Source organism: Coregonus clupeaformis, chromosome 40 (assembly GCF_020615455.1).
Source record: "Coregonus clupeaformis isolate EN_2021a chromosome 40, ASM2061545v1, whole genome shotgun sequence".
In the NCBI taxonomy this organism is placed as follows: domain Eukaryota; kingdom Metazoa; phylum Chordata; class Actinopteri; order Salmoniformes; family Salmonidae; genus Coregonus; species Coregonus clupeaformis.
Window position 1 is genome coordinate 17,798,538 of NC_059231.1, and position 23,812 is coordinate 17,822,349.

The 23,812-nt window shown below is 44.0% G+C and overlaps 1 protein-coding gene across 4 annotated transcripts in view; it reads right to left on the minus strand.

Moving 5' to 3' along the window:
* Positions 1–927: 927 nt before the first annotated feature.
* Positions 928–23,812, minus strand: part of LOC121555194 (semaphorin-5B) — a 300,942-nt gene continuing 278,057 nt past the window's right edge. Inside the window, exons 19-24 of one of the 4 annotated variants that reach the window (XM_041869030.2) lie at positions 18,638–18,808; positions 16,700–16,774; positions 16,146–16,283; positions 13,665–13,709; positions 11,421–11,626; positions 928–4,494 (exon numbers count right to left, since the gene is read on the minus strand). In XM_041869030.2, the coding sequence (XP_041724964.2) occupies positions 4,324–4,494; positions 11,421–11,626; positions 13,665–13,709; positions 16,146–16,283; positions 16,700–16,774; positions 18,638–18,808 (806 nt within the window). In that variant the 3' untranslated portion in view covers positions 928–4,323. Of the gene's footprint in view, positions 4,495–11,408; positions 11,627–13,664; positions 13,710–16,145; positions 16,284–16,699; positions 16,775–18,637; positions 18,809–23,812 lie in introns of all 4 variants that reach the window. The other 3 variants (XM_041869033.2, XM_041869032.2, XM_041869034.2) reach the window with 3 other exon arrangements.

Here is a 23,812-nt window from a genome sequence, read left to right on the forward strand (position 1 = left end):
GAGGGCCTTGGTGCACTGCCGCTAATGCTAAAATACTGGAGCCAATAAGCAGAGTCCTGAAGATGTTAGCAGTGGTGCATCTGAGGTAACAAAGAGAACTGAGGACAATTGGTACTAACTTGCAGCTCTGCAGCTAAGAGGACACTGAGAGGGACAGGAGGAAGAAAAGAGAGGGTGTCCTGTCCTGTCTTCCACTCTGACTCGTACCCTCATTATCATCAAAGTTACCTCACACACCAACCATCCCTATAGGACAGTACTCAGCAGCATTAGTCTATAGGACGAGACTACTGTAGATGGATAGTTACCCCCTGGCTGTGAGCCAGCTTGCCGATCACTCCATGATCACTCCATGTCCATGCTAGTCAGCCATCTCAGCAGATAAGGGGTGATTAATTAATGTAACTGTTGCGTTTATCAATAAAGCCACTCACAGCTGCTCTGAGCTCCTCTGGGTAATGGAGAGGCACAGCCAGGCCAGGGCAGCACTCCAGCCAAATGAGGAGGAAGCACTGTACTCAATGTCTCTCTGTGGATGAGTGGGGTGAAGTTCCTGACTTGTCAGATTAATGTCAGGCCTGCCATGGACAGTACTGTAGGCTACATATAGCATATGGATACTTTCAGGGTAAGGGAAGTGTCTAGTTAGTGTAGGTCTAAAATGATAGTGATGCTGTGTGTTGTCAATCAGGTGATACCTGTACATATAGCGTAATCTGCAGACAGAGGCATTGGGTGGCAAGATATTCTGTTTCAGCAGGATTCTATCCTTTATTGAGACACTGGCACTGCCACTGATTAATGTGGCTCTCTTCTTGACTGCTTAGCTGGCACCAGGAAGAGAGCTGTCCGTCTGGTGCTTCACTGGAGTGATGTGATGGCGTGTACACACACACACACACACACACACAAATGACTCATGTCATGTTGGCATCAAGGTTTATTATCCTTTATAATGTACAATATACAAAAATATAGAGTACCAAAAAATTCACAGTGTCTAAAAGGCAGTGATTACAGTCTACGTCACATATCTAACAGTACCACCAGGTCAGTTGCATAGAAGGGCACCAAGCCAATCAGGGGACAGAGCTCCACAATGTGACATCCAGCTTGTCCAATCAAAAATGACTACAGGACCAGAGGAAGCAAATCAGAAGGAGTCACCATTTAGGGGGAACCAATCACAAACCCAAGAAACGTCAGTCAGGCATGTGGGTTACTGTAAGTCCTCTAAACAGCAGAATTACATTCATCTAATTTGAGCTAGCTAATGGACTATGATAATACTGTACATGACTCTTCGCTGTACATTTGCTGTATCACGTTCTTGTTTTAAATGTTTTATTTAGGCAGGCATTTTACGTTTTTTTAATGTTTTATTGTGGTGGTGGTGACATTGATTTTGTATTAAATTGGCACGAGTGCCTCTAAAACGACAGGCTAGCTTTGTTACTCTAAGATACTACAAAGGATGTAGCCAAACTGTACATCTGTACAAAGTAACAAAACAGCTGTTGTGTATACATTACGGAAACAGTTTACCGTTTAAGAACCAAACGGAAGCAAACAGAGCAAAACAATCGTTTTTATTGGACAAATTCAGGTACGTCCCTCCTCGTTTTGTTCCGTTTGCTTCCATTTAAGAAACATTTTGCAACAGAATCTGTGGAATGAACACATCCCTGGAAAAGATGTCCAGGCCGTAGTCAACCAGTCACATTGACAAGCTCTATCCCCTTACAAACCCCATGGTTGGTGTGTACATAGCTGCTGCACTTTCTTACAACTATAAGGCTAAAAAAAAAAAAAAAAAAACAGTGTTAGCTATACAATAATATACATTTACATTACACTAACCTTTAGATGTCATTAATGGTCTGCAGATCGAAGGCTGTCTCTCATGTACAGATAGAGCTCTCGTGCATATAGCGGAACTATAGAATTAGAATGATAGAATATAATCATTCTATTTCTATGAGCAGAACAGAAAGCATTGCTGCTGAATTAGCATAACATCAGGCATAATAATAAAATATAGCTCAGTTGTGTTTCTCAAATTCCTTTATGATCCAAGCAGCTCTCATTAACTTACAATGATTAACATCTTATACATGGAACATATAGAAACCCAGTGGAACATCAGGAGTGCCATCCTCATAATGTGTGAAAAAAATGCACATACCCCTTTACAGATCCCGTCATATACAGTCATATGTAATAAAGCATTACATTTACATTGTACAAAATACATACAGAGTTGTCTGTTCCTCTCCTCATTCAAGCTCACAGGCATAAACATACGAAGCAAGCAGACATACACACAAGCAAAACATTAATCTCATACCAAAGTACCGTATTTCTAAGCTTGATTTAGCATTGTTAAGAGAGGGACCCATTAATATTTGCTACAGTCAGACTTAGTAAAAAACACAGTGAATATTTGCTTCTACATAAATCTGTGTTTAATTTTTCCTTTCTTATTTGTAAAATATGTCAGACATGTACTGGCTTCTAAGCTGCTTTGAAAAATAAAACAATAATGTATTTTGTGATGTGAAACTGATGAGAAAGTGAATCAGCTATCGCTTATTTGTGAAATAAAATGTTTCCTCCTATCCTACTGCTCTCTCTCTCTAGCATCAAACAAATAACCTCCCTCATAAAAAACAACTAAAACAAAGTGCCACACTACTAGCTTATTATCCTAGCTTGTATGATATCATACAAAATGCAGTTGCAGTCCAGCTTTGCACACTGAGCGGTAGTAGGTAGGTACAGTACTCAGTAGAATGCATCCATTCCATTCTAGAATCAAGGGAATTCCCTTCTAGAAGTCTTTATAGAATCATAAAAAAAAAGTCAAATCTGACCCCACATGATCCCCACAGACAGGCACCCGAGGTATCCCAAAGCTGTATTAACTCTATCCCATCAACTGATTCCAACTGTATCCCATCAACAGATTCAAACTGTATCCCATCAACTGATTACAACTGTATCCCATCAACTGATTACAACTGTATACCATCAACTGATTACAACTGTATCCCATCAATTGAATCCAACTGTATCCCATCAACTGATTCCAACTGTATCCCATCAAATGATTCCAACTGTATCCCATCAGTTGATTCCAACTGTATCCCATCAACTGATTCCAACTGTATCCCATCAACTGATTCCAACTGTATCCCATCAACTGATTCCAACTGTATCCCATCAACTGATTCCAACTGTATCCCATCAACTGATTCCAACTGTATCCCATCAACTGATTCCAACTCTATCTCTGTCAGACACCTCTGCTTTCTATCCCATGTTCAGATCGTTCCGTGGGAAGCCTACATATACATTACATAACACAGCCAAGCAGCCTGAGGTGTGGGGCCTTGTTTGGACATAAGCAGATTGAGACTAGAGTCTCTCCAGCAGTGAGTATATCTGTATCTGTGTGGTCCAATGTAGGTAGTGTTTTTCCATAACCAATCACACGCAGCCATCCATGGATGTGCCTCTGTTCCCCTGGTCCCCTAGTACCACCCAAAAACATGACAGAGCTGAAGTCCCAGGTTCTTGTCCTCCTCGTGTCATGTGATGAGGTGAGGTGAGCTGAGTGCATCCATCCACCCGCCTCCAAGCACAAGAGTCGTTTTTTTTTGTTCCCACATCATTCGCAACCACAGACACAATGATATGCGCTGGTTGGGTTGTTCTGTGTAACTGCTTTTGTTGTTCGGGGAATGATGTGTTTATAATGGGGATACATGCTGCAGACAGAGGGTATGTTAGTGTCATAGAGACTCATTCATAGAGGTGACCAGACAGACCAGGGAGGAGAAGATGCGGCCATTTTGAGTATCTCTTAAGGCCACCTCTAGCCTCTCTGAATAGCAACACCTACAGTAAGGCGCTCAGGTTGTAAAGTTCCACAGGGATAAGTAGTTATCCAACTCCCTACTGTAGCTTATAGTGTCTTATGCAGTTCATCATTCAGCTCTCCACCGAAGCACTACGTTGACACTGTGATGTCCAGTACCATGATCAGGTTCCTGGCTCTACTTAGTGAGTCTAGGGGAGGCATCAGCATCCATACTGTATCCACCCCTACAGAGTGCTGATGGTATGTTCCAGGTATACCCTTACACACACACACACCCCACCATTTGGGCGATACCATGGGATAAAGGAAAAGGGAGCAAAAATGAGATCCAGGTCTTAGGTTGTGTTCAGTCACCATGTCATCTGTCACCATGGCGATGGGGTTGGAGTTTAGTTCAGTCAGGGTAGGTGGGTGGGGCCGGGGGCCATGGGGGGCGTGCCTCAGCTGTGGTTATAGGTTCTGCAGGGGGAAGGGGAGGAGTCAGGCCTGTTGTAGTCGTATTTGCCCAGCGCTGTGGGGTAGTAGGTGGTGGTGTAAACGTTAGTTTGCGGCAGGGGCGTTGGGTAGAAGTTAGACCTCTCGTCTGGGAGCAGGTTGTTCTTGTTCAGGGTCTGGAAGAGGAGAGAACACAGTCATAACAGGTGACAATGGCTAGAAAATTAGACAGAAAACACTGTAAAAAGGTACGTACAGTAAAGTGTAACATACTGATAGTGTCTGGGTGAGGTGGGAAGAGTAGAGAAAACAGTCAGAACAGTGTTATAACAGTGACATAAGAGTTTCAGAACAGTGTTATAACAGATGGTTTAGTTTACCAATGACTCAGACAGGAGCAATATCAATATATTATATTCTTACAAGTTGAAAAGTGGGCTACAGTGCTGGGTACTGTACAGTTGAAGTCGGAAGTTTACATACACCTTAGCCAAACACATTAAAACTCAGTTTTTCACAATTCCTGACATTTAATCCTAGTAAAAATTATCTGTCTTAGGTCAGTTAGGATTACCACTTTATTTTAAGAATTTGAAATGTCAAAATAATAGTAGAGAGAATGATTTATTTCAGCTTTTATTTCTTTCATCACATTCCCAGTGAGTCAGAAGTTTAGATGCTTCTACACCTGCATTACTAGCTGTTTGGGGTTTTAGGCTGGGTTTCTGTACAGCACTTCGAGATATTAGCTGATGTAAGAAGGGCTATATAAAATAAAATTGATTGATTGATTGATAGATACACTCAATTTGTACAGTGAGGTAAAAAAGTATTTGATCCCCTGCTGATTTTGTACGTTTGCCCACTGACAAAGAAATGATCAGTCTATAATTTTAATGGTAGGTTTATTTGAACAGTGTGAGACAGAATAACAACAACAAAAATCCAGAAAAACGCATGTAAATTTTTTTATAAATTGATTTGCATTTTAATGAGGAAAATAAGTATTTGACCCCCTCTCAATCAGAAAGATTTCTGGCTCCCAGGTGTCTTTTATACAGGTAACGAGCTGAGATTAGGAGCACACTCTTAAAGGGAGTGCTCCTAATCTCAGCTTGTTACCTGTAAAAAAGATGCCTGTCCACAGAAGCAATCAATCAATCAGATTCCAAACTCTCTACCATGGTCAAGACCAAAGAGCTCTCCAAGGATGTCAGGGACAAGAATGTAGACCTACACAAGACTGGAATGGGCTACAAGACCATCGCCAAGCAGCTTGGTGAGAAGGTGACAACAGTTGGTGCAATTATTCGCAAATGGAAGAAACACAAAAGAACTGTCAATCTCCCTCGGCCTGGGGCTCCATGCAAGATCTCACCTCGTGGAGTTGCAATGATCATGAGAATGGTGAGGAATCAGCCCAGAACTACACGGGAGGATCTTGTCAATGATCTCAAGGCAGCTGGGACCATAGTCACCAAGAAAACAATTGGTAACACACTACGCCGTGAAGGACTGAAATCCTGCAGCGCCCACAAGGTCCCCCTGCTCAAGAAAGCACATATAGAGTGGGGAGAACAAGTATTTGATACACTGCCGATTTTGCAGGTTTTCCTACTTACAAAGCATGTAGAGGTCTGTAATTTTTATCATAGGTACACTTCAACTGTGAGAGATGGAATTTAAAACAAAAATCCAGAAAATCACATTGTATGATTTTTAAGTAATTAATTTGCATTTTATTGCATGACATAAGTATTTGATACATCAGAAAAGCAGAACTTAATATTTGTTACAGAAACTTTTTTTTGCAATTACAGAGATCATACGTTTCCTGTAGGTCTTGACCAGGTTTGCACACACTGCAGCAGGGATTTTGGCCCACTCCTCCATACAGACCTTCTCCAGATCCTTTAGGTTTCGGGGCTGTCGCTGGGCAATACGGACTTTCAGCTTCCTCCAAAGATTTTCTATTGGGTTCAGGTCTGGAGACTGGCTAGGCCACTCCAGGACCTTGAGATGCTTCTTACGGAGCCACTCCTTAGTTGCCCTGGCTGTGTGTTTCGGGTCGTTGTCATGCTGGAAGACCCAATCATCTTCAATGCTCTTACTGAGGGAAGGAGGTTGTTGGCCAAGATCTCGCGATACATGGCCCCATCCATCCTCCCCTCAATACGGTGCAGTCGTCCTGTCCCCTTTGCAGAAAAGCATCCCCAAAGAATGATGTTTCCACCTCCATGCTTCACGGTTGGCTTGGTGTTCTTGGGATGGTCATACTTCTTCTTCCCCCAAACACGGCGAGTGGAGTTTAGACCAAAAAGCTATATTTTTGTCTCATCAGACCACATGACCTTCTCCCATTCCTCCTCTGGATCATCCAGATGGTCATTGGCAAAGTTCAGAAGGGCCTGGACATGTGCTGGCTTGAGCAGGGGGACCTTGCGTGCGCTGCAGGATTTTAATCCATGACGGCGTAGTGTGTTACTAATGGTTTTCTTTGAGACTGTGGTCCCAGCTCTCTTCAGGTCATTGACCAGGTCCTGCCGTGTAGTTCTGGGCTGATCCCTCACCTTCCTCATGATCATTGATGCCCCACGAGGTGAGATCTTGCATGGAGCCCCAGACCGAGGGTGATTGACCGTCATCTTGAACTTCTTCCATTTTCTAATAATTGCGCCAACAGTTGTTGCCTTCTCACCAAGCTGCTTGCCTATTGTCATGTAGCCCATCCCAGCCTTGTGCAGGTCTACAATTGTATCCCTGATGTCCTTACACAGCTCTCTGGTCTTGGCCATTGTGGAGAGGTTGGAGTCTGTTTGATTGAGTGTGTGGACAGGTGTCTTTTATACAGGTAACGAGTTCAAACAGGTGCAGTTAATACAGGTGATGAGTGGAGAAAAGGAGGGCTTCTTAAAGAAAAACTAACAGGTCTGTGAGAGCCAGAATTCTTACTGGTTGGTAGGTGATCAAATACTTATGTTATGCAATAAAATGCAAATTAATAACTTAAAAATCATATAATGTGATTTTCTGCATTTTTGTTTTAGATTCCGTCTCTCACAGTTGAAGTGTACCTACGATAAAAATGACAGACCTCTACATGCTTTGTAAGTAGGAAAACCTGCAAAATCGGCAGTGTATCAAATACTTGTTCTCCCCACTTTACATGCCCGTCTGAAGTTTGCCAATGAACATCTGAATGATTCAGAGGAGAACTGGGTGAAAGTGTTGTGGTCAGATGAGACCAAAATGGAGCTCTTTGGCATCAACTCAACTCGCCGTGTTTGGAGGAGGAGGAATGCTGCCTATGACCCCAAGAACACCATCCCCACCGTCAAACATGGAGGTGGAAACATTATGCTTTGGGGGTGTTTTTCTGCTAAGGGGACAGGGCAACTTCACCGCATCAAAGGGACAATGGACGGGGCCATGTACTGTCAAATCTTGGGTGAGAACCTCCTTCCCTCAGCCAGGGCATTGAAAATGGGTCGTGGATGGGTATTCCAGCATGACAATGACCCAAAACACACGGCCAAGGCAACAAAGGAGTGGCTCAAGAAGAAGCACATTAAGGTCCTGGAGTGGCCTAGCCATTCTCCAGACCTTAATCCCATAGAAAATCTGTGGAGGGAGCTGAAGGTTCGAGTTGCCAAACGTCAGCCTCGAAACCTTAATGACTTGGAGAAGATCTGCAAAGAGGAGTGGGACAAAATCCCTCCTGAGAAGTGTGCAAACCTGGTGGCCAACTACAAGAAACATCTGACCTCTGTGATTGCCAACAAGGGTTTTGCCACCAAGTACTAAGTCATGTTTTGCAGAGGGGTCAAATACTTATTTCCCTCATTAAAATGTAAATCAATTTATAACATTTTTGACATGCGTTTTTCTGGATTTTTGTTGTTGTTATTCTGTCTCTCACTATTCAAATAAACCTACCATTAAAATTATAGACTGATCATTTCTTTGTCAGTGGGCAAACGTACAAAATCAAATACTTTTTTCCCTCACTGTACAAATTGAGTGTATGTAAACTTCTGACTCACTGGGAATGTGATGAAAGAAATAAAAGTTGAAATAAATAATTCTCTCTACTATTATTTTGACATTTCAAATTCTTTTTTCCCTCACTGTATTTGGTAGCATTGCCTTTAAATTGTTTAACTTGGGTCAAACATTTTGGGTAGCCTTCCATAAGCTTCCCACAATAAGTTGGGTGAATTTTGGCCCAGTCCTCCTGACAGAGCTGGTTTAACTGAGTCAGGTTTGTAGGCCTCCTTGCTCGCACACGCTTTTTCAGTTCTGCCCACAAATTTTCTATAGGATTGAGGTCAGGGCTTTGTGATGGCCACTCCAATACCTTGACTTTGTTGTCCTTAAGCCATTTTGCCACAACTTTGAAAGTATGCTTGGGGTCATTGTCCATTTGGAAGACCTACTTGCGACCAAGCTTTAACTTCCTGACTGATGTCTTGAGATGTTGCTTCAATATATCCACATAATTTTCCTTCCTCATGATGCCATCTATTTTGTGCAGTGCACCATTCCCTCCTGCAGCATGATGCTGCCTCCCCCGTGCTTCACGGTTGGGATGGTGTTCTTTGGCTTGCAAGCCTTCCCCTTTCTCCTCCAAACATAACGATGGTCATTATGGCCAAACAGTTCTATTTTTGTTTCATCAGACCAGAGGACATGTCTCCAAAAAGTACGATCTTTGTCCCCATGTGCAGTTGCAAACCGTAGTCTGGCTTTTTTATGGCGGTTTTGGAGCAGTGGCTTCTTCCTTGCTGAGTGGCCTTTCAGGTTATGTCTATATAGGACTCGTTTTACTGTGGATATAGATACTTTTGTACCTGTTTCCTCCAGCATCTTCACAAGGTCCTTTGCTGTTGTTCTGGGATTGATTAGCACTTTTCGCACCAAAGTACGTTAGTCTCTAGAAGACAGAACATGTCTCCTTCCTGAGCGGTATGACGCTGTGTGGTCACATGGTGTTTATACTTGCGTACTATTGTTTGTACAGATGAACGTGGAACCTTCAGGCATTTGGAAATTGCTCCCAAGGATGAACCAGACTTGTGGAGGTCTACAATTTTTTTCCTGAGGTCTTGGCTGATTTCTTTTGATTTTCCCATGATGTCAAACAAAGAGGCATTGAGTTTGAAGGTAGGCCTTGAAATACATCCACAGGTACACCTCCAATTGACTCAAATTATGTCAATTAGCCTATCAGAAGCTTCTAAAGCCATACATTTTCCAAGCTGTTTAAAGTCACAGTCAACTTAGTGTATGTAAACTTTTGACCCACTGGAATTGTGATACAGTGAATTATAAGTTAAATAATCTGTCTGTAAACAATTGTTGGAAAAATTACTTGTGTCATGCACAAAGAAGATGTCCTAACCGACTTGCCAAAACTATAGTTTGTTAACAAGAAATTTGTGGAGTGGTTGAAAAACGAGTTTTAATGACTCCAACCTAAGTGTATGTAAACTTCTGACTTCAACTGTAAGTGCATCTTTAAGCAAGGGTAAAAAACTTCAACAAATGTGATTTAGCAGCCACAAATCAAGCATAATCAATTAACAAACATGAGAGGCATGAATAAATTACAGTAGGTCCCTCTTAATGTGGAAACTGCACAAAAAATACATTTACTGTAGGATTGCATTCCAAATGGAACCCTTTTCCCTTTATAGTGTGCTACTTTTGACCAAGGCCAATTTGGAAAGTAGTGCACTATATAGGCAATGGGGTGCCATTTGGGACGCAGCCTTAACATAATGCACTTGCACTTTACAGGCAGGTCGCGGCGGCTAGAAGCCACAACAAGCCGACGGAGGGAACACTACGGAGGGCTGCTCAGTAATGTAATTTATCTTAACAGCTCTTGGCCAAACGCTGCTCTGTATAATTGGGTTACAGAATCAGTGTAATGCACAACAACGTCAGCCATTTTGAAACACCCTGGAGGAGGGCGGTGAGAGCCTGTGAAGAAAGACCAATGGTAACAGCAGTAGTTCTCAGGTTGAGCGAGTGGCTCTAGCTAGCTAACCTGGTTAAACCAGACTGTATGCTGTGCTCACAGGTTAAACATAGCGAAATCAGTTAGGATGTCAGGCTAATAGTTAGCTAGCTACCTGTGGTATTTACATTTTAGTCATTTAGCAGACGCTCTTATCCAGAGCGACTTACAGTTAGTGAGTGCATACATATTTTCATACTGGCCCCCCGTGGGAATCGAACCCACAACCCTGGCGTTGCAAACGCCATGCTCTACCAACTGAGCTACACAGGGCCTGCCTAGCCATCCTTATGCTATTAAGCTTCTGCTCTCACTGTATGGCTCTGATCATCAGGGTACTAGGACCCAGCCTCAACTACTGTACCACAACACATCACTCAGCCAGCCTGTGGCTGACAGCTTTAGAAAAACAATCAGGTGTCCTTCTGAGAAGCACCAACCATCACCTGAGATACAGACCGTCCTAGCACAGTACTTGACTAATTAGGAGGCAAAATAATATGGAACTATGTATACTAGGTGAATCATGACCTTGGTCCTAGGGCTAACCCTGACGTATGTAGGAATGGCAATGCCATGGTGGGACGGATCGATGGGATTGGAAGGTGGCTCATAGGCACAAGCAGGTGATAGGTGTGTGTGTGTGTGTGTGTGTGTGTGTGTGTGTGTGTGTGTGTGTGTGTGTGGACATGTTTAACTATACTGGTGGGGAACAGAAGTCCCCACAAGAATAGTAAACTGATTTTTGTTTGACCAACTGGGGACATTTTGCAAGCCCCCACAAAGAAAAATGCTATTTCTAGGGGGGTTAGGGTTAGAATTAGTGTTAGAATTAGGTTTAGGAGTTAAAGGTTAGGTTTAGGGTTAAAGTTAAGTTTTGGGGTTAAGGTTAGGGTCAGGGTTATGGTTATGGTTAGGGCTAGGGTTAGGAAAACTAGGATTTGGAATGGGAATCAATTGTGTGTCCCCACAAGGTTAGTAAAACAACTGTGTGTGTGTGTTTATGCACGTGTGTGTCTGCATGCGGACGTCCATGTCTGCGTGAGTGACAACCCCTGTATACTGTACCTGTGACAATACCTTGAACTCCATGGGTGTGTACTTCTCGTTCTTTGGTGTGGTGTTGCCCTTGTAGTTGAGGTGGTTGGGCGTGGTTGGGTGTATGATGGCAGACTCCTGCGAGGGCTTGTGGAAGCGCTGGCAGTACACATAGACCAGGAAGGACAGAAGGCCCGCCCCCAGGAAACAGGACACGCCTGTGGCTATCAGGTGCAGAGAGGTGAATACTGGGAAAAAACAACAAAGCAGACAGATGGGAGGAGGTCAGTCTCTCTCTCTCTCTCTCTCTCTCTCTCTCTCTCTCTCTCTCTCTCTCTCTCTCTCTCTCTCTCTCTCTCTCTCTCTCTCTCTCTCTCTCTCTCTCTCTCTCTCTCTCTCTCTCTCTCTCTCTCTCTCTCTCTCTCTCTCTCTCTCTCTCTCTCTCTCTCTCTCTCTCTCTCTCTCTCTCTCTCTCTCTCTCTCTCTCTCTCTCTCTCTCTCTCTCTCTCTCTCTCTCTCTCTTCTCTCTCTCTCTCTCTCTCTCTCTCTCTCTCTCTCTCTCTCTCTCTCTCTCTCTCTCTCTCTCTCTCTCTCTCTCTCTCTCTCTCTCTCTCTCTCTCTCTCTCTCTCTCTCTCAGTGACAATGAACTCAGGAGTTAGCAAGATATCAAATACATTTTTATTTGTCACATTCGCCAAATAAAACAGGTGTAGACCTTACAGTGAAATGCTTACTTACAAGCCCTTAACCAACAATGTAGTTTTAAGAAAAATAAGTGTTAAGTAAAAATAGATAAGTTAAAAAATAATAATAATTAAAGAGCAGCAGTAAAATAACAGTAGCGAGGCTATATACAGGGGGTACCGGTACTGAGTCAATGTGCGGGGGCACCGGTTAGTCGAGGTAATAACTCCTGAGTGGCGCAGTGGTCTAAGGCACTGCATCGCAGTGCTAACTGTGCCACTAGAGATCCTGGTTCGAATCCAGGCTCTGTCGCCGCCGGCCGCGACCGGGAGACTCATGGGCGGCGCACAATTGGCCCAGCGTCGTCCAGGGTAGGGGAGGGAATGGCCGGCAGGGATGTAGCTCAGTTGATAGAGCATGGCGTTTGCAACGGCAGGGTTGTGGGTTCGATTCCCACGGGGGGCCAGTATAAAAAAATTATATGTATTCACTAACTGTAAGTGGCTCTAGATAAGAGCGTCTGCTAAATGACAAAAATTTAATATGTACATGTGGGTAGAGGTAAAGTGACTTTGGTAAGATAATAAACAGAGTAGCAGCAGCGTAAAAAGAGGGGGTTGGGTAGGGGGGGACAATGCAAATAGTCCAGGTAGCCATTTGATTAGCTGTTCAGGAGACTTATGGCTTGGGGGTAGAAGCTGTTAAGAAGGCGTTTGGACCTAGACTTGGTGCTCCGCTACCGCTTGCCGTGCGATAGCAGAGAGAACATTCTTTGGCAATTTTTAGGGCCTTCCTCTGACACAGCCTGGTATAGAGGTCCTGGATGGCAGGAAGCTTGGCCCCAGTGATGTACTGGGCCGTACGCACTACCCTCTGTAGTGCCTTGCGGTCGGAGGCCCGAGCAGTTGCCATCCCAGGCAGTGATGCAACCAGTCAGGATGCTCTCAATGGTGCAGCTGTATAAACTTTTGAGGATCTGAGGACCCTTGCCAAATCTTTTCAGTCTCCTGAGGGTGAATAGGCTTTGTCGTGCCCTCATCACGACTGTCTTGGTGTGTTTGGACCATGATAGTTTGTTGGTAATGTGGACACCAAGGAACTTGAAGCTCTCAACCTGCTCCACTACAGCCCCGTCGATGAGAATGAGGGTGTGCTAGGACCTCCTTTTCCTGTAGTCCACAATCATCTCCTTTGTCTTGGTCACGTTGAGGGGACCAGGCTAGTAAAATGGTGATTCATTCAAGGGTATCAAGCTCCTCCTCCTCAGTGCCCCTGCCGTCTTCCTGGAAGCTGTCCAATGGCGTGGCGGCACAGCCTTGTCAAACCATTACCCTTCCCAGCAGGCTTCCTACACCTCATTCTAATGTCCGTACCCCCTCATGCATATTCCACATCTGATGATTGGTTCAAAGTCTTGTGCAGCATCGCCATGGATTCAGCACGGACATGGTGGTATCCCCCCTCAAAGATAGATTAAAGTGGAGGAGGAGAAGAGGAGAAGGGGGGGTATACCTACAGCGCTCCTATTACCTCCTGCTGACTGAATGAAAGGATTCATGGAACACACACACACACACGTAGGTGGTTGTTAATCCACTTACCTCCGCATTGCTGGTCCTTATCAAAGCCAGACGCAGGGAGAATCACTGCAACACAACACACAGACAGACAGACATACATACATGCAGAGACAGACACACAGTCAGCTACCAGCACATGCACATTCTTACCACCCACAGAAATATCCAAGACATCAGAGTAGACTGTGATTTGAACTGGTAGATGGTACTTACAGAACAGTACACACAGTACACACAGTACAAACAAAGAAACATACATCATGAAACACTAATGAATACTTCAGACAGTTGGGAATGTTGTGCAGACTAGCTTCTATAACGTTTAACAGACACTTAAAGTCAGTCATCAGGAGGGAGAGGGGGAAGGGGAGGGTGTGTGTTTTTAATTGTAACGCGGCCATCCTATGATTACATTTTGGGGCAATTTCGCCTGAGTGAGTGTCACACGCCATAAGAGTGACTTTACGATTTCCATCGCCTTGTCCAAAATTGCAATGAAATTATATGTGATTTGGGTCCCAAATGGTACCTTATTCCCTATTTAGTGGTATACTTTTGACCAGGACCCATAGACGGGTTGGTTGTTTAGCAACAATGGGGAAAAACAGACAGGGTGGGCTTCGATTGTTGATAACATGTCAACTATATTTGGTTTCCAATGTTTATTGATAACATAAATACAGTTACACAATGAGCACTTGTCTCTCATGGCAGCTTCTTGTCATTGTGGCTAGCTATCTGGCCACCCAGAACCACAACAACACACAGCCTTCTGCCCCTTCCAAGCGCGCGCATCATTTTTGTGACGTTGTCAGATAACCTGTCTATAGGGCTCTGTTCAAAAGTAGTGCACTATACAGGGAATAGGGTGCCTTTTGGGACACTAATTGCGTCTGTCTTGTCTCTGGCAGCCAGGGCCGGAAAGATCACTACTCTGTTAAAACTAAAGGAAAGGAAACAGCCTTAACAAGGTCCTCATACGAGGAGCACTCTAAGAAGCCTTCTTTACTGAGACTTGATTAGCACAAATTAAGATAGAAAATCTTATTCTGGTGGGGTGGGGGAAATTTGATTAGATTTTTCATTTTGTCACATGCACAGGGTCACAGATGTAGTTGTAGTGTACAGTGAAATACTTAAGCTCCAAGCTCCAAAAGTGCAGGTGTGAATTAAACAATAATAATAATAATTAAAAAAATTCCATATGGGCCGGTTTCCCAGACAGATTAAGCCTTGTCATGGATGGACTAAAAAGCACTTTCAATAGAGACTATCCATGCTTTTTTGTATTGGACTAGGCTTAATCTGTGTCCAAGAAACTGTCCCTATGTGTATGATGCGTCTTACTATCTGGTTATTATCTCAGAGTGGTTATGATAATGGTGGAGGTGATGACGAGGATGGTGATGATAATTATGTTTATGAATGATGACGATGATGATGATGATGATGATGATGATGATCACGGTTATGATAATGATGATAGTGATGATTATGAACGATGATGATGATCATGATAACGGTTATGATGATGATGTATACACTACCGGTCCAAAGTTTTAGAACACCTACTCATTCAAGGTTTTTTTCTTATTTTTACTATTTTCTACATTGTAGAATAATAGTGAAGACATCAAAACTATGAAATAACACATATGGAATCATGTAGTAACCAAAAAAGTGTTAAACAAATCAAAATATATTTGATATTTGAGATTCTTGAAATAGCCACCCATTGCCTTAATGACAGCTTTGCACACTCTTGGTATTCTCTCAACCAGCTTCATGAGGTAGTCACCTGGAATGCATTTCAATTAACAGGTGTGCCTTCTTAAAAGTTAATTTGTGGAATTTCTTTCCTTCTTAATGCGTATGAGCCAATCAGTTGTGTTGTGACAAGGTAGGGGTGATATACAGAAGATAGCCCTATTTGGTAAAAGACCAAGTCCACATTATGGCAAGAACAGCTCAAATAAGCAAAGAGAAACGACAGTCCATCATTACTTTAAGACATGAAGGTCAGTCAATACAGAACATTTCAATAACTTTTAAGTTTCTTCAAGTGCAATCACAAAAACCATCAAGCGCTATGATGAAACTGGCCCTCATGAGGACCGCCACAGGAATAAAAGACCCAGAGTTACCTCTGCTGCTGAGGATAAGTTCATTAGAGTTACCAGCCTCAGAAATTGCAGCCCAAATAAATGCTTCACAGAGTTCAAGTAACAGACACATCTCAACATCAACTGTTCAGAGGAGATTATGTGAATCAGGCCTTCATGGTCGAATTGCTACAAAGAAACCACTACTAAAGGACACCAATAACAAGAAGAGACTTGCTTGGGCCAAGAAACACGAGCAATGGACATTAGACCGGTGGAAATTTGTCCTTTGGTCTGCAGTCCAATGTAGAACATAGTAAAAATAAAGAAAAACCCTTGAATGAGTAGGTGTTCTAAAACGTTTGACCGGTAGTGTATGATGAAGATGTGTATGGCTCACCTGGAATCTCATTGCAGTCCCTGTGCTCAGTGTTGTTTCCCACACAGGGGGCAGATCCTTGAGCCCCACAGACCCGGCTGCGTACCTGAAGCCCTACGTCATCGCATGCTGACCACAGAGACCAGGCCATCCAGCCGCCTCCGCACACACACACGCACGCGCACAAACACACACACACACACACACGACCGTCAGTTCACAGACAAATGACCAAGGACTCACCCTGAGTTGAGGTAACCGCTGCATTCTGAAAATGCCTGGAACCCAACTTGACCACCCAAGCGCATGACAACAAACAAACTAGCCCCATCACAGCACAGCCACAAACAACCCTAGCCATATACAAACAGACCCAAGTAGTTGTGAGGTAAACTGTATTGAGAAAGCAAACCCATAGTTTGTTTAGTGCATAGGCGAGATGTTTGTGTCTACAGCCAAGCGTTAGCCATGTTTCCCGGCCGACAGGCGCCTGTGTACAGTAAATAGGAAAGACCCTCTACCAGAACCCAGTTTCCAACGCATGATGCCAAAAGGCATTCAGCCATTTTGTTTACCTCTCCTATCAGTCAGCCTCTCAGTCACAGGCTGCTGAAGCTGCTCCATGTGCTCTCTGATCTCCCCACGCCAGTCTACATAGAACACCACAATACAACCCCCACGGTACAGCATCCATATTAGGATGGTATTCATATTAGGACAGCCTCAGAGTCACAGGGAGTTGGTGTCCTTGCGACTCTGAGGCTGTCCTAATATGGACACACACACACACACACACACCCTCCTGTCCTCCATTAGTTAGCACAATCTATTTAATCAAGCCATCTCTGACAAGGCCATCAGATTGGCCGGGGACTGACAGACACAAGGTTTTTTGGCTAATTGGAGGTTCACTGTATTTGTAGGGAATAGATGACCAATGTCCTGCCTGTCAGTAAATGTACCGAAGCAGAAAACAGATGAGGACAAGACTTTAGCATGGCAAACTGTGGACGCAAGCAGGGGCACACAAACGAAGGTGAACACACACGCAGGCGTGCAGGCACACACACACACACACACACACACACACACACACACACACTGCTAACGGGAAGTGTTAGCCCTACGTCAAAAGAGAACATTAACCGCGTGATGCCAAAAGGGGCTGACATGCATCCAAGTCTGCATCCCAGATGGCAACATATTTCTTATATATTTAAAATGTTTTGTAGCTTACGGCACCTGGTATTCCCAGTCCCAATACTAACCAGGCCTGACCCTGAACAGGTGTGTTCAGGGTGATATGGCCACAAGCTTGTGTATATATATTTTGTCGCGTTTTCTCCCTGAATTAGGTCCCTTGGCTCATCTCTGCAACTCCTCAATGGGCTCGGGAGAGGCAAAGGTCGAGTCATGCGTCCTCCAAAACATGACCTACTTCTTATCACACTGCCCGCTTTACCCGGATTTCAGCCTAGGCTGTAGTGGTGCCTTTTGACCGCTGCGCCACCCAGGACCCCTTCCCTGAATGAGCACACACACAGCCACACACACACACACACCTTGTGGGGACACACAATTCAGTCCCATTCAAAATCCTATTTTCCCTAACCATAAACCTAACCCTTACCCTAACCTTAACCCTAAAACTAACCCTAGCTCCTAACCGTAACCCTAAACCTAATTTTAACCTTAACTATAAACCCCCTAGAAATAGCATTTGACCTTGTGGGGACGAACAAAATGTCCCCAGTTGGTCAAATGGTATGTTCGTTTACTATTCTTGGGGGGACTTCTAGTCCCACAAGTATAGTTAAACACGTACACACACACACACACACACACACACACACACACACACACACACACACACACACACACACGTCGCAGCAGGAACACAATAAATAGTGACACTGGCTAGCAAACTCCAGGAAATAAAGAATGGATTAGGATAGGAATCAGATAAAACAAAAAATAAACTCTTTAGACAAGAGATTAGATTAGTATTGTCTCTCATTAGGGCTGTGGGCTTATTCAGAGGAATGTCTTAGCGTAACTTTCTACCAAGGATTAGCTGTAGCTTGCTCACACTGATACACATTACAGAGTCCTATAGGAAGAAGAGGCACTACACAGACTGTGAACAGAGGAACGCACAGAGCAGAGGACCTGGTTAGATAGACAGTATAAATATCACATCCTATCGTCACACATTATTGGGCAATGAGGTACACTGTCAGACACAATTGGGCTGACTCCAGGCCCCAGCACTGCAGGGAATAGGCATGGGAACTCCGTTTCCCAATATGCACCTCTTTCACACCCCTCTCTGGAGTGACATAACAAGGTGCTGACTGGCACAGTATTGATCAGTGAGTAATTATCATGATAGACTTACAATGCATTGATTAGAGCCAATGATCTTTCTGATGTAAAGGACAGGGAAGCCTGTGACTCTGATGGATGTGTTGTGTGTGTGTGTGTGTGTGTGTGTGTGTGTGTGTTTGCCTTACCGTCACAGGTGTGTGTGTTGCACAGCGCTTCCTCAGTGTGTAGGCCGATACAGATATCGCCTCCGTTGTCAGCGCTGGGGTTGTTACAGGATCGGGTACGCTGATAGTGCCCTCCACCACAGGGTACCGAACACTGAGACCAGGACGACCAACAGGACCAGGCTCCACTCACTGGACAGGAAAACACACACACACACAAACCACACACACGAAAACACTCAACCAAGGTCAGATACCTCTTTCATCACCAACTAGGCAAAAATAAACATATGAAATGCTATTCTCCTCTAGCTGCAGCAGACACACTAAAAGTCTACCTAGAAGATCAGATGGATCAGCCCATTAGAGAACCACTAAGACTCCTGCTGCCCAATGGTCTCTACCCATGTCTGTGATTAAAACTCCTCAGAACAACTACCCTGTGCTTAACCCTTCTATAAAGATGAGTGTGTTGTCATTCCCCTCACATTGGCAGTTGCAGTCAGTCTGGCCTTCTGAATGAGAGTGTTTGAGCTGAGAGAGTGAGTGATGAGAAGAGAGAGGTGAGTGAAACAAGGAGGGAGGGAGGGAGTGGAGAGAGGTGAGTGGAGCTGGGCTTGACCCGGACCCCTCGTCTGTCTGCTCTAGAAAACTCAATTTACTCCATTGGATTAGACAGTAGGGACAGTGAAGTGGGGCATGACTGCTTTGGTTGCCTCAAACCGCTCTGGCTGTCTGGCAACTGGGAGTGCATGGCTCAAACCGCTCTGGCTGTCTGGCAACTGGGAGTGCATGGCTCAAACCGCTCTGGCTGTCTGGCAACTGGGAGTGCATGGCTCAAACCGCTCTGGCTGTCTGGCAACTTGAGTGCTTGGTGATGGGACTGGGAGGGATATTTGGGGGAAAGAAGAAAATAGAGAGAGTATCTCAAGAACCAGTAAACAGAAGCCTTGTATATGTATGATAACGGTAGATCAATCAGGACAAGGTCTCATTATAGACATTTCTCTCTCACACTCTCCACCTCGACCTCCATCTCACTCTTGTCAAATCCATTTTCTTTAGCTATCTCCCTCTCCTCTCTCAATCTCACAGTCTCTTTCTCTCAATCAGTACCTCTCTCTGTGTCTCTCTCGCTCTCTCTCTCATTGTCCCTCTTTCTCGCAATCAGGTACCCCCCCTCCCCCCCCCTCCCCCCCTGTCACATAATATACAACAGAGGCACAGAGAGCTGGGCTGAGCTGAGCGGAGGTGCAATTAGCTCTAGTTAAAGCAGGCCAACTGCATGATTATGGTGATGATGAGGAGCTTTAGTTCAAACGCTGGACTGACTCAGCTACTGTAACCAAGGACTCCTCTTAGCAGGGTTCTGCTCCGCTGCCATGCTAGCCATTAGCTAATTAATGATCCCCTCAGCATTACTTTAAAGGACTATCATTAGCATACATGTCTCTCCCCAAGTGATGTGTGTTAGTGTGTATTATGCTAACCACAACTGGAGATGTACAGTACCAGTCAAAAGTTTGGACACACCTACTCATTCTAGGGTTTTTCTTTATTTTTACAATTTTCTACGTTGTAGAATAATAGTGAAGACATCAAAACTATGAAATAACACATATGAAATCATGTAGTAACCATAAAAGTGTTAAACAAATCAAAATATATTTGATATTTAAGATTCTTCAAAGTAGCCACCCTTTGCCTTGATGACAGCTTTGCACACTCTTGTATTCTCTCAACCAGCTTCATGAGGTAGTCACCTGGAATGCATTTTAATTAACAGGTGTGACTTCTTAAAAGTTCATTTGTGGAATTTCTTTCCTTCTTAATGCGTTTGAGCCAATCAGTTGTGTTGTGACAAGGTAGGGGTGGTATACAGAAGATAACCCTATTTGGTAAAATACCAAGTCCATATTATGGCAAGAACAGCTCAAATAAGCAAAGAGAAACGACAGTCCATCATTACTGTAAGACATGAAGGTCAGTCAATCCGGAAAATTTCAAGAACTTTGAAAGTTTCTTCAAGTGCAGTCACAAAAAGCATAATGCGCTATGATGAAACTGGCTTTCATGAGGACCGCGACAGGAAAGGAAGACACAGAGTTACCTCTGCTGCAGAGGATAAGTTCATTAGAGTTAACTCTTCATCGACCTGGTCAAGGCTTTCGACTCTGTCAACCACCGCATTCTTATTGGCAGACTAAATAGCCTTGGTTTCTCAAATGACTGCCTCGCCTGGTTCACCAACTACTTCTCAGATAGAGTTCAATGTGTCAAATCGGAGGGCCTGTTGTCTGGACCTATGGCAGTCTCTATGGGGGTGCCACAGGGTTCAATTCTTGGGCCGACTCTTTTCTCTGTGTATATCAATGATGTCGCTCTTGCTGCTGGTGACTCTCAGATCCACCTCTACGCAGACGACACCATTTTGTATACATCTGGCCCTTCATTGGACACTGTGTTAACAAACCTCCAAACGAGCTTCAATGCCATACAACACTCCTTCAGTAGCCTCCAACTGCTCTTAAACACTAGTAAAACTAAATGCATGCTCTTCAATCGAACGCTGCTGGCACCCGTCCACCTGACTAGAATCACCACTCTCGACGGGTCTGACCTAGAGTATGTGGACAACTACAAATACCTAGGTGTCTGGTTAGACTGTAAACTCTCCTTCCAGACTCACATTAAGAATCTCCAATCCAAAGTTAAATCTAGAATCGGCTTCATATTTCGCAACAAAGCCTCCTTCACTCATGCTGCCAAACATGCCCTCGTAAAACTGACTATCCTACCGATCCTTGACTTCGACGATGTCATTTACAAAATAGCCTCCAACACTCTACTCAGCAAATTGGATGTAGTCTATCACAGTGCCATCCGTTTTGTCTCCAAAGCCCCATACACTACCCAGCACTGTGACCTGTACGCTCTTGTTGGCTGGTCCACACTACATGTTCGTCGTCAAACCCACTGGCTCCAGGCCATCTATAAATCACTGCTAGGCAAATCCCCGCCTTATCTTAGCTCATTGGTCACCATAGCAGCACCCACCCGTAGTCTGTGCTCCAGCAGGTATATCTCACTGGTCATTCCCAAAGCCAACACCTCCTTTGGCCGCCATTCCTTCCAGTTCTCTGCTGCCAATGACTGGAACGAATTGCAAAAATCTCTGAAGCTGGAGACTCTTATCTCCCTCACTAACTTTAAGCATCAGTTGTCAGAGCACCTTACCGATCACTGCACCTGTACACAGCCCATCTGAAATTAGCCCACCCAACTACCTCATCCCTATATTGTTATTTATTTTGCTCTTTTGCACCCCAGTATCTCTATTTGCACATAATCTCTTGCACATCTAGCATTCCAGTGTTAATACTAATTGTAATTATTTTGCACTATAGCCTATTTATTGCCTTACCTCCATAACTTGCTACATTTGCACACACTGTATATATATTTTCTGTTGTATTTTTTGACTTTATGTTTTTTACCCCATATGTAACTCTGTGTTGTTGTTGTTTTTATCGCACTGCTTTGCTTTATCTTGGCCAGGTCGCAGTTGTAAATGAGAACTTGTTCTCAACTGGCTTACCTGGATAAATAAAGGTAAAAAAAAAAAATGCACCTCGGATTGCAGCCCAAATAAATGCTTCACAGAGTTCAAGCAACAGACACATTTTGGTTCCAACCGCCTTTGTGAGACAGAGTAGGTGAATGGATGATCTCTGCATGTGTGGTTCCCACCATGAAGCATGGAAGAGGAGGTGTGATGGTGTGGGGGTGCTTTGCTGGTGACACTGTCTGTGATTTATTTAGAATTCAAGGCACACTTAACCAGCATGGCTACCAGAGCATTATGCAGTGATACGCCATCCCATCTGGTTTGCGCTTAGTGGGACTATCATTTGTTTTTCAACAGGACAATGACCCAACACACCTCCAAGCTGTGTAAGGGCTATTTGACCAAGAAGGAGAGTGATGGAGTGCTGCATCAGATGACCTGGCCATCACAATCAACCCAATTGAGATGGTTTGGGATGAGTCGGACCGCAGAGTGAAGGAAAAACATACAGTGCCTTGCAAAAGTATTCATCCCCCTTGGCGTATTTCCTATTTTGTTGCATTGCAACCTGTAATTTAAATGGATTTTATATGGATTTCATGTAATGGACATACACAACATAGTCCAAATTGGTGAAGTGAAATGAAAAAAATAACTTATTTTAAAAAATTATAAAAAATTAATAACGGAAAAGTGTTGCGTGAATATGTATTCACCCCCTTTGCTATGAAGCCCCTAAATAAGATCTGGTGCAACCAATTACCTTTAGAAGTCACATAATTAGTTAAATAAAGTCCACCTGTGTGCAATCTAAGTGTCACATGATCTGTCACATGATCTCAGCATATATACACCTGTTTTGAAAGGCCCCAGAGTCTGCAACACCACTAAGCAGGGGGCACCACCAAGCAAGCGGCACCATGAAGACCAAGGAGCTCTCAAAGTTGTGGAGAAGTACAGATCAGGGTTGGGTTATAAAAATATATCCAAAACCTTGAACATCCCATGGAGCACCATTAAATCCATTATTAAAAAATGGAAAGAATATGGCAGCACAACAAACCTGCCAAGAGAGGACCGCCCACCAAAACTCACGGACCAGGCAAGAAGGGCATTAATCAGAGAGGCAACAAAGAGACCAAAAATAACCCTGAAGGAGCTGCAAAGCTCCACAGCGGAGATTGGGAGTATCTGTCCATAGGACCACTTTAAGCCGTACACTCCACAGAGCTGGGCTTTACAGAAGAGTGGCCAGAAAAAAAGCCATTGCTTAAAGAAAAAAAGAAGCAAACACATTTGGTGTTCACCAAAAGGCATGTGGGAGACTCCCCAAACATATGGAAGAAGGTGCTCTGGTCAGATGAGATTAAAATTGAGCTTTTTGGCCATCAAGGAAAACGCTATGTCTGGTAAAAACCCAACACCTCTCATCACTCCGAGAACACCATCACTCCAGAACATTCATCGGCAGGGACTGGGAAACTGGTCAGAATTTAAGGAATGATGGATGGCGCTAAATACATGGAAATTCTTGAGGGAAACCTGTTGCCGTCTTCCAGAGATTTGAGACTGGGACAGAGGTTCACCTTCCAGCAGGACAATGACCCTAAGCATATTGCTAAAGCAAG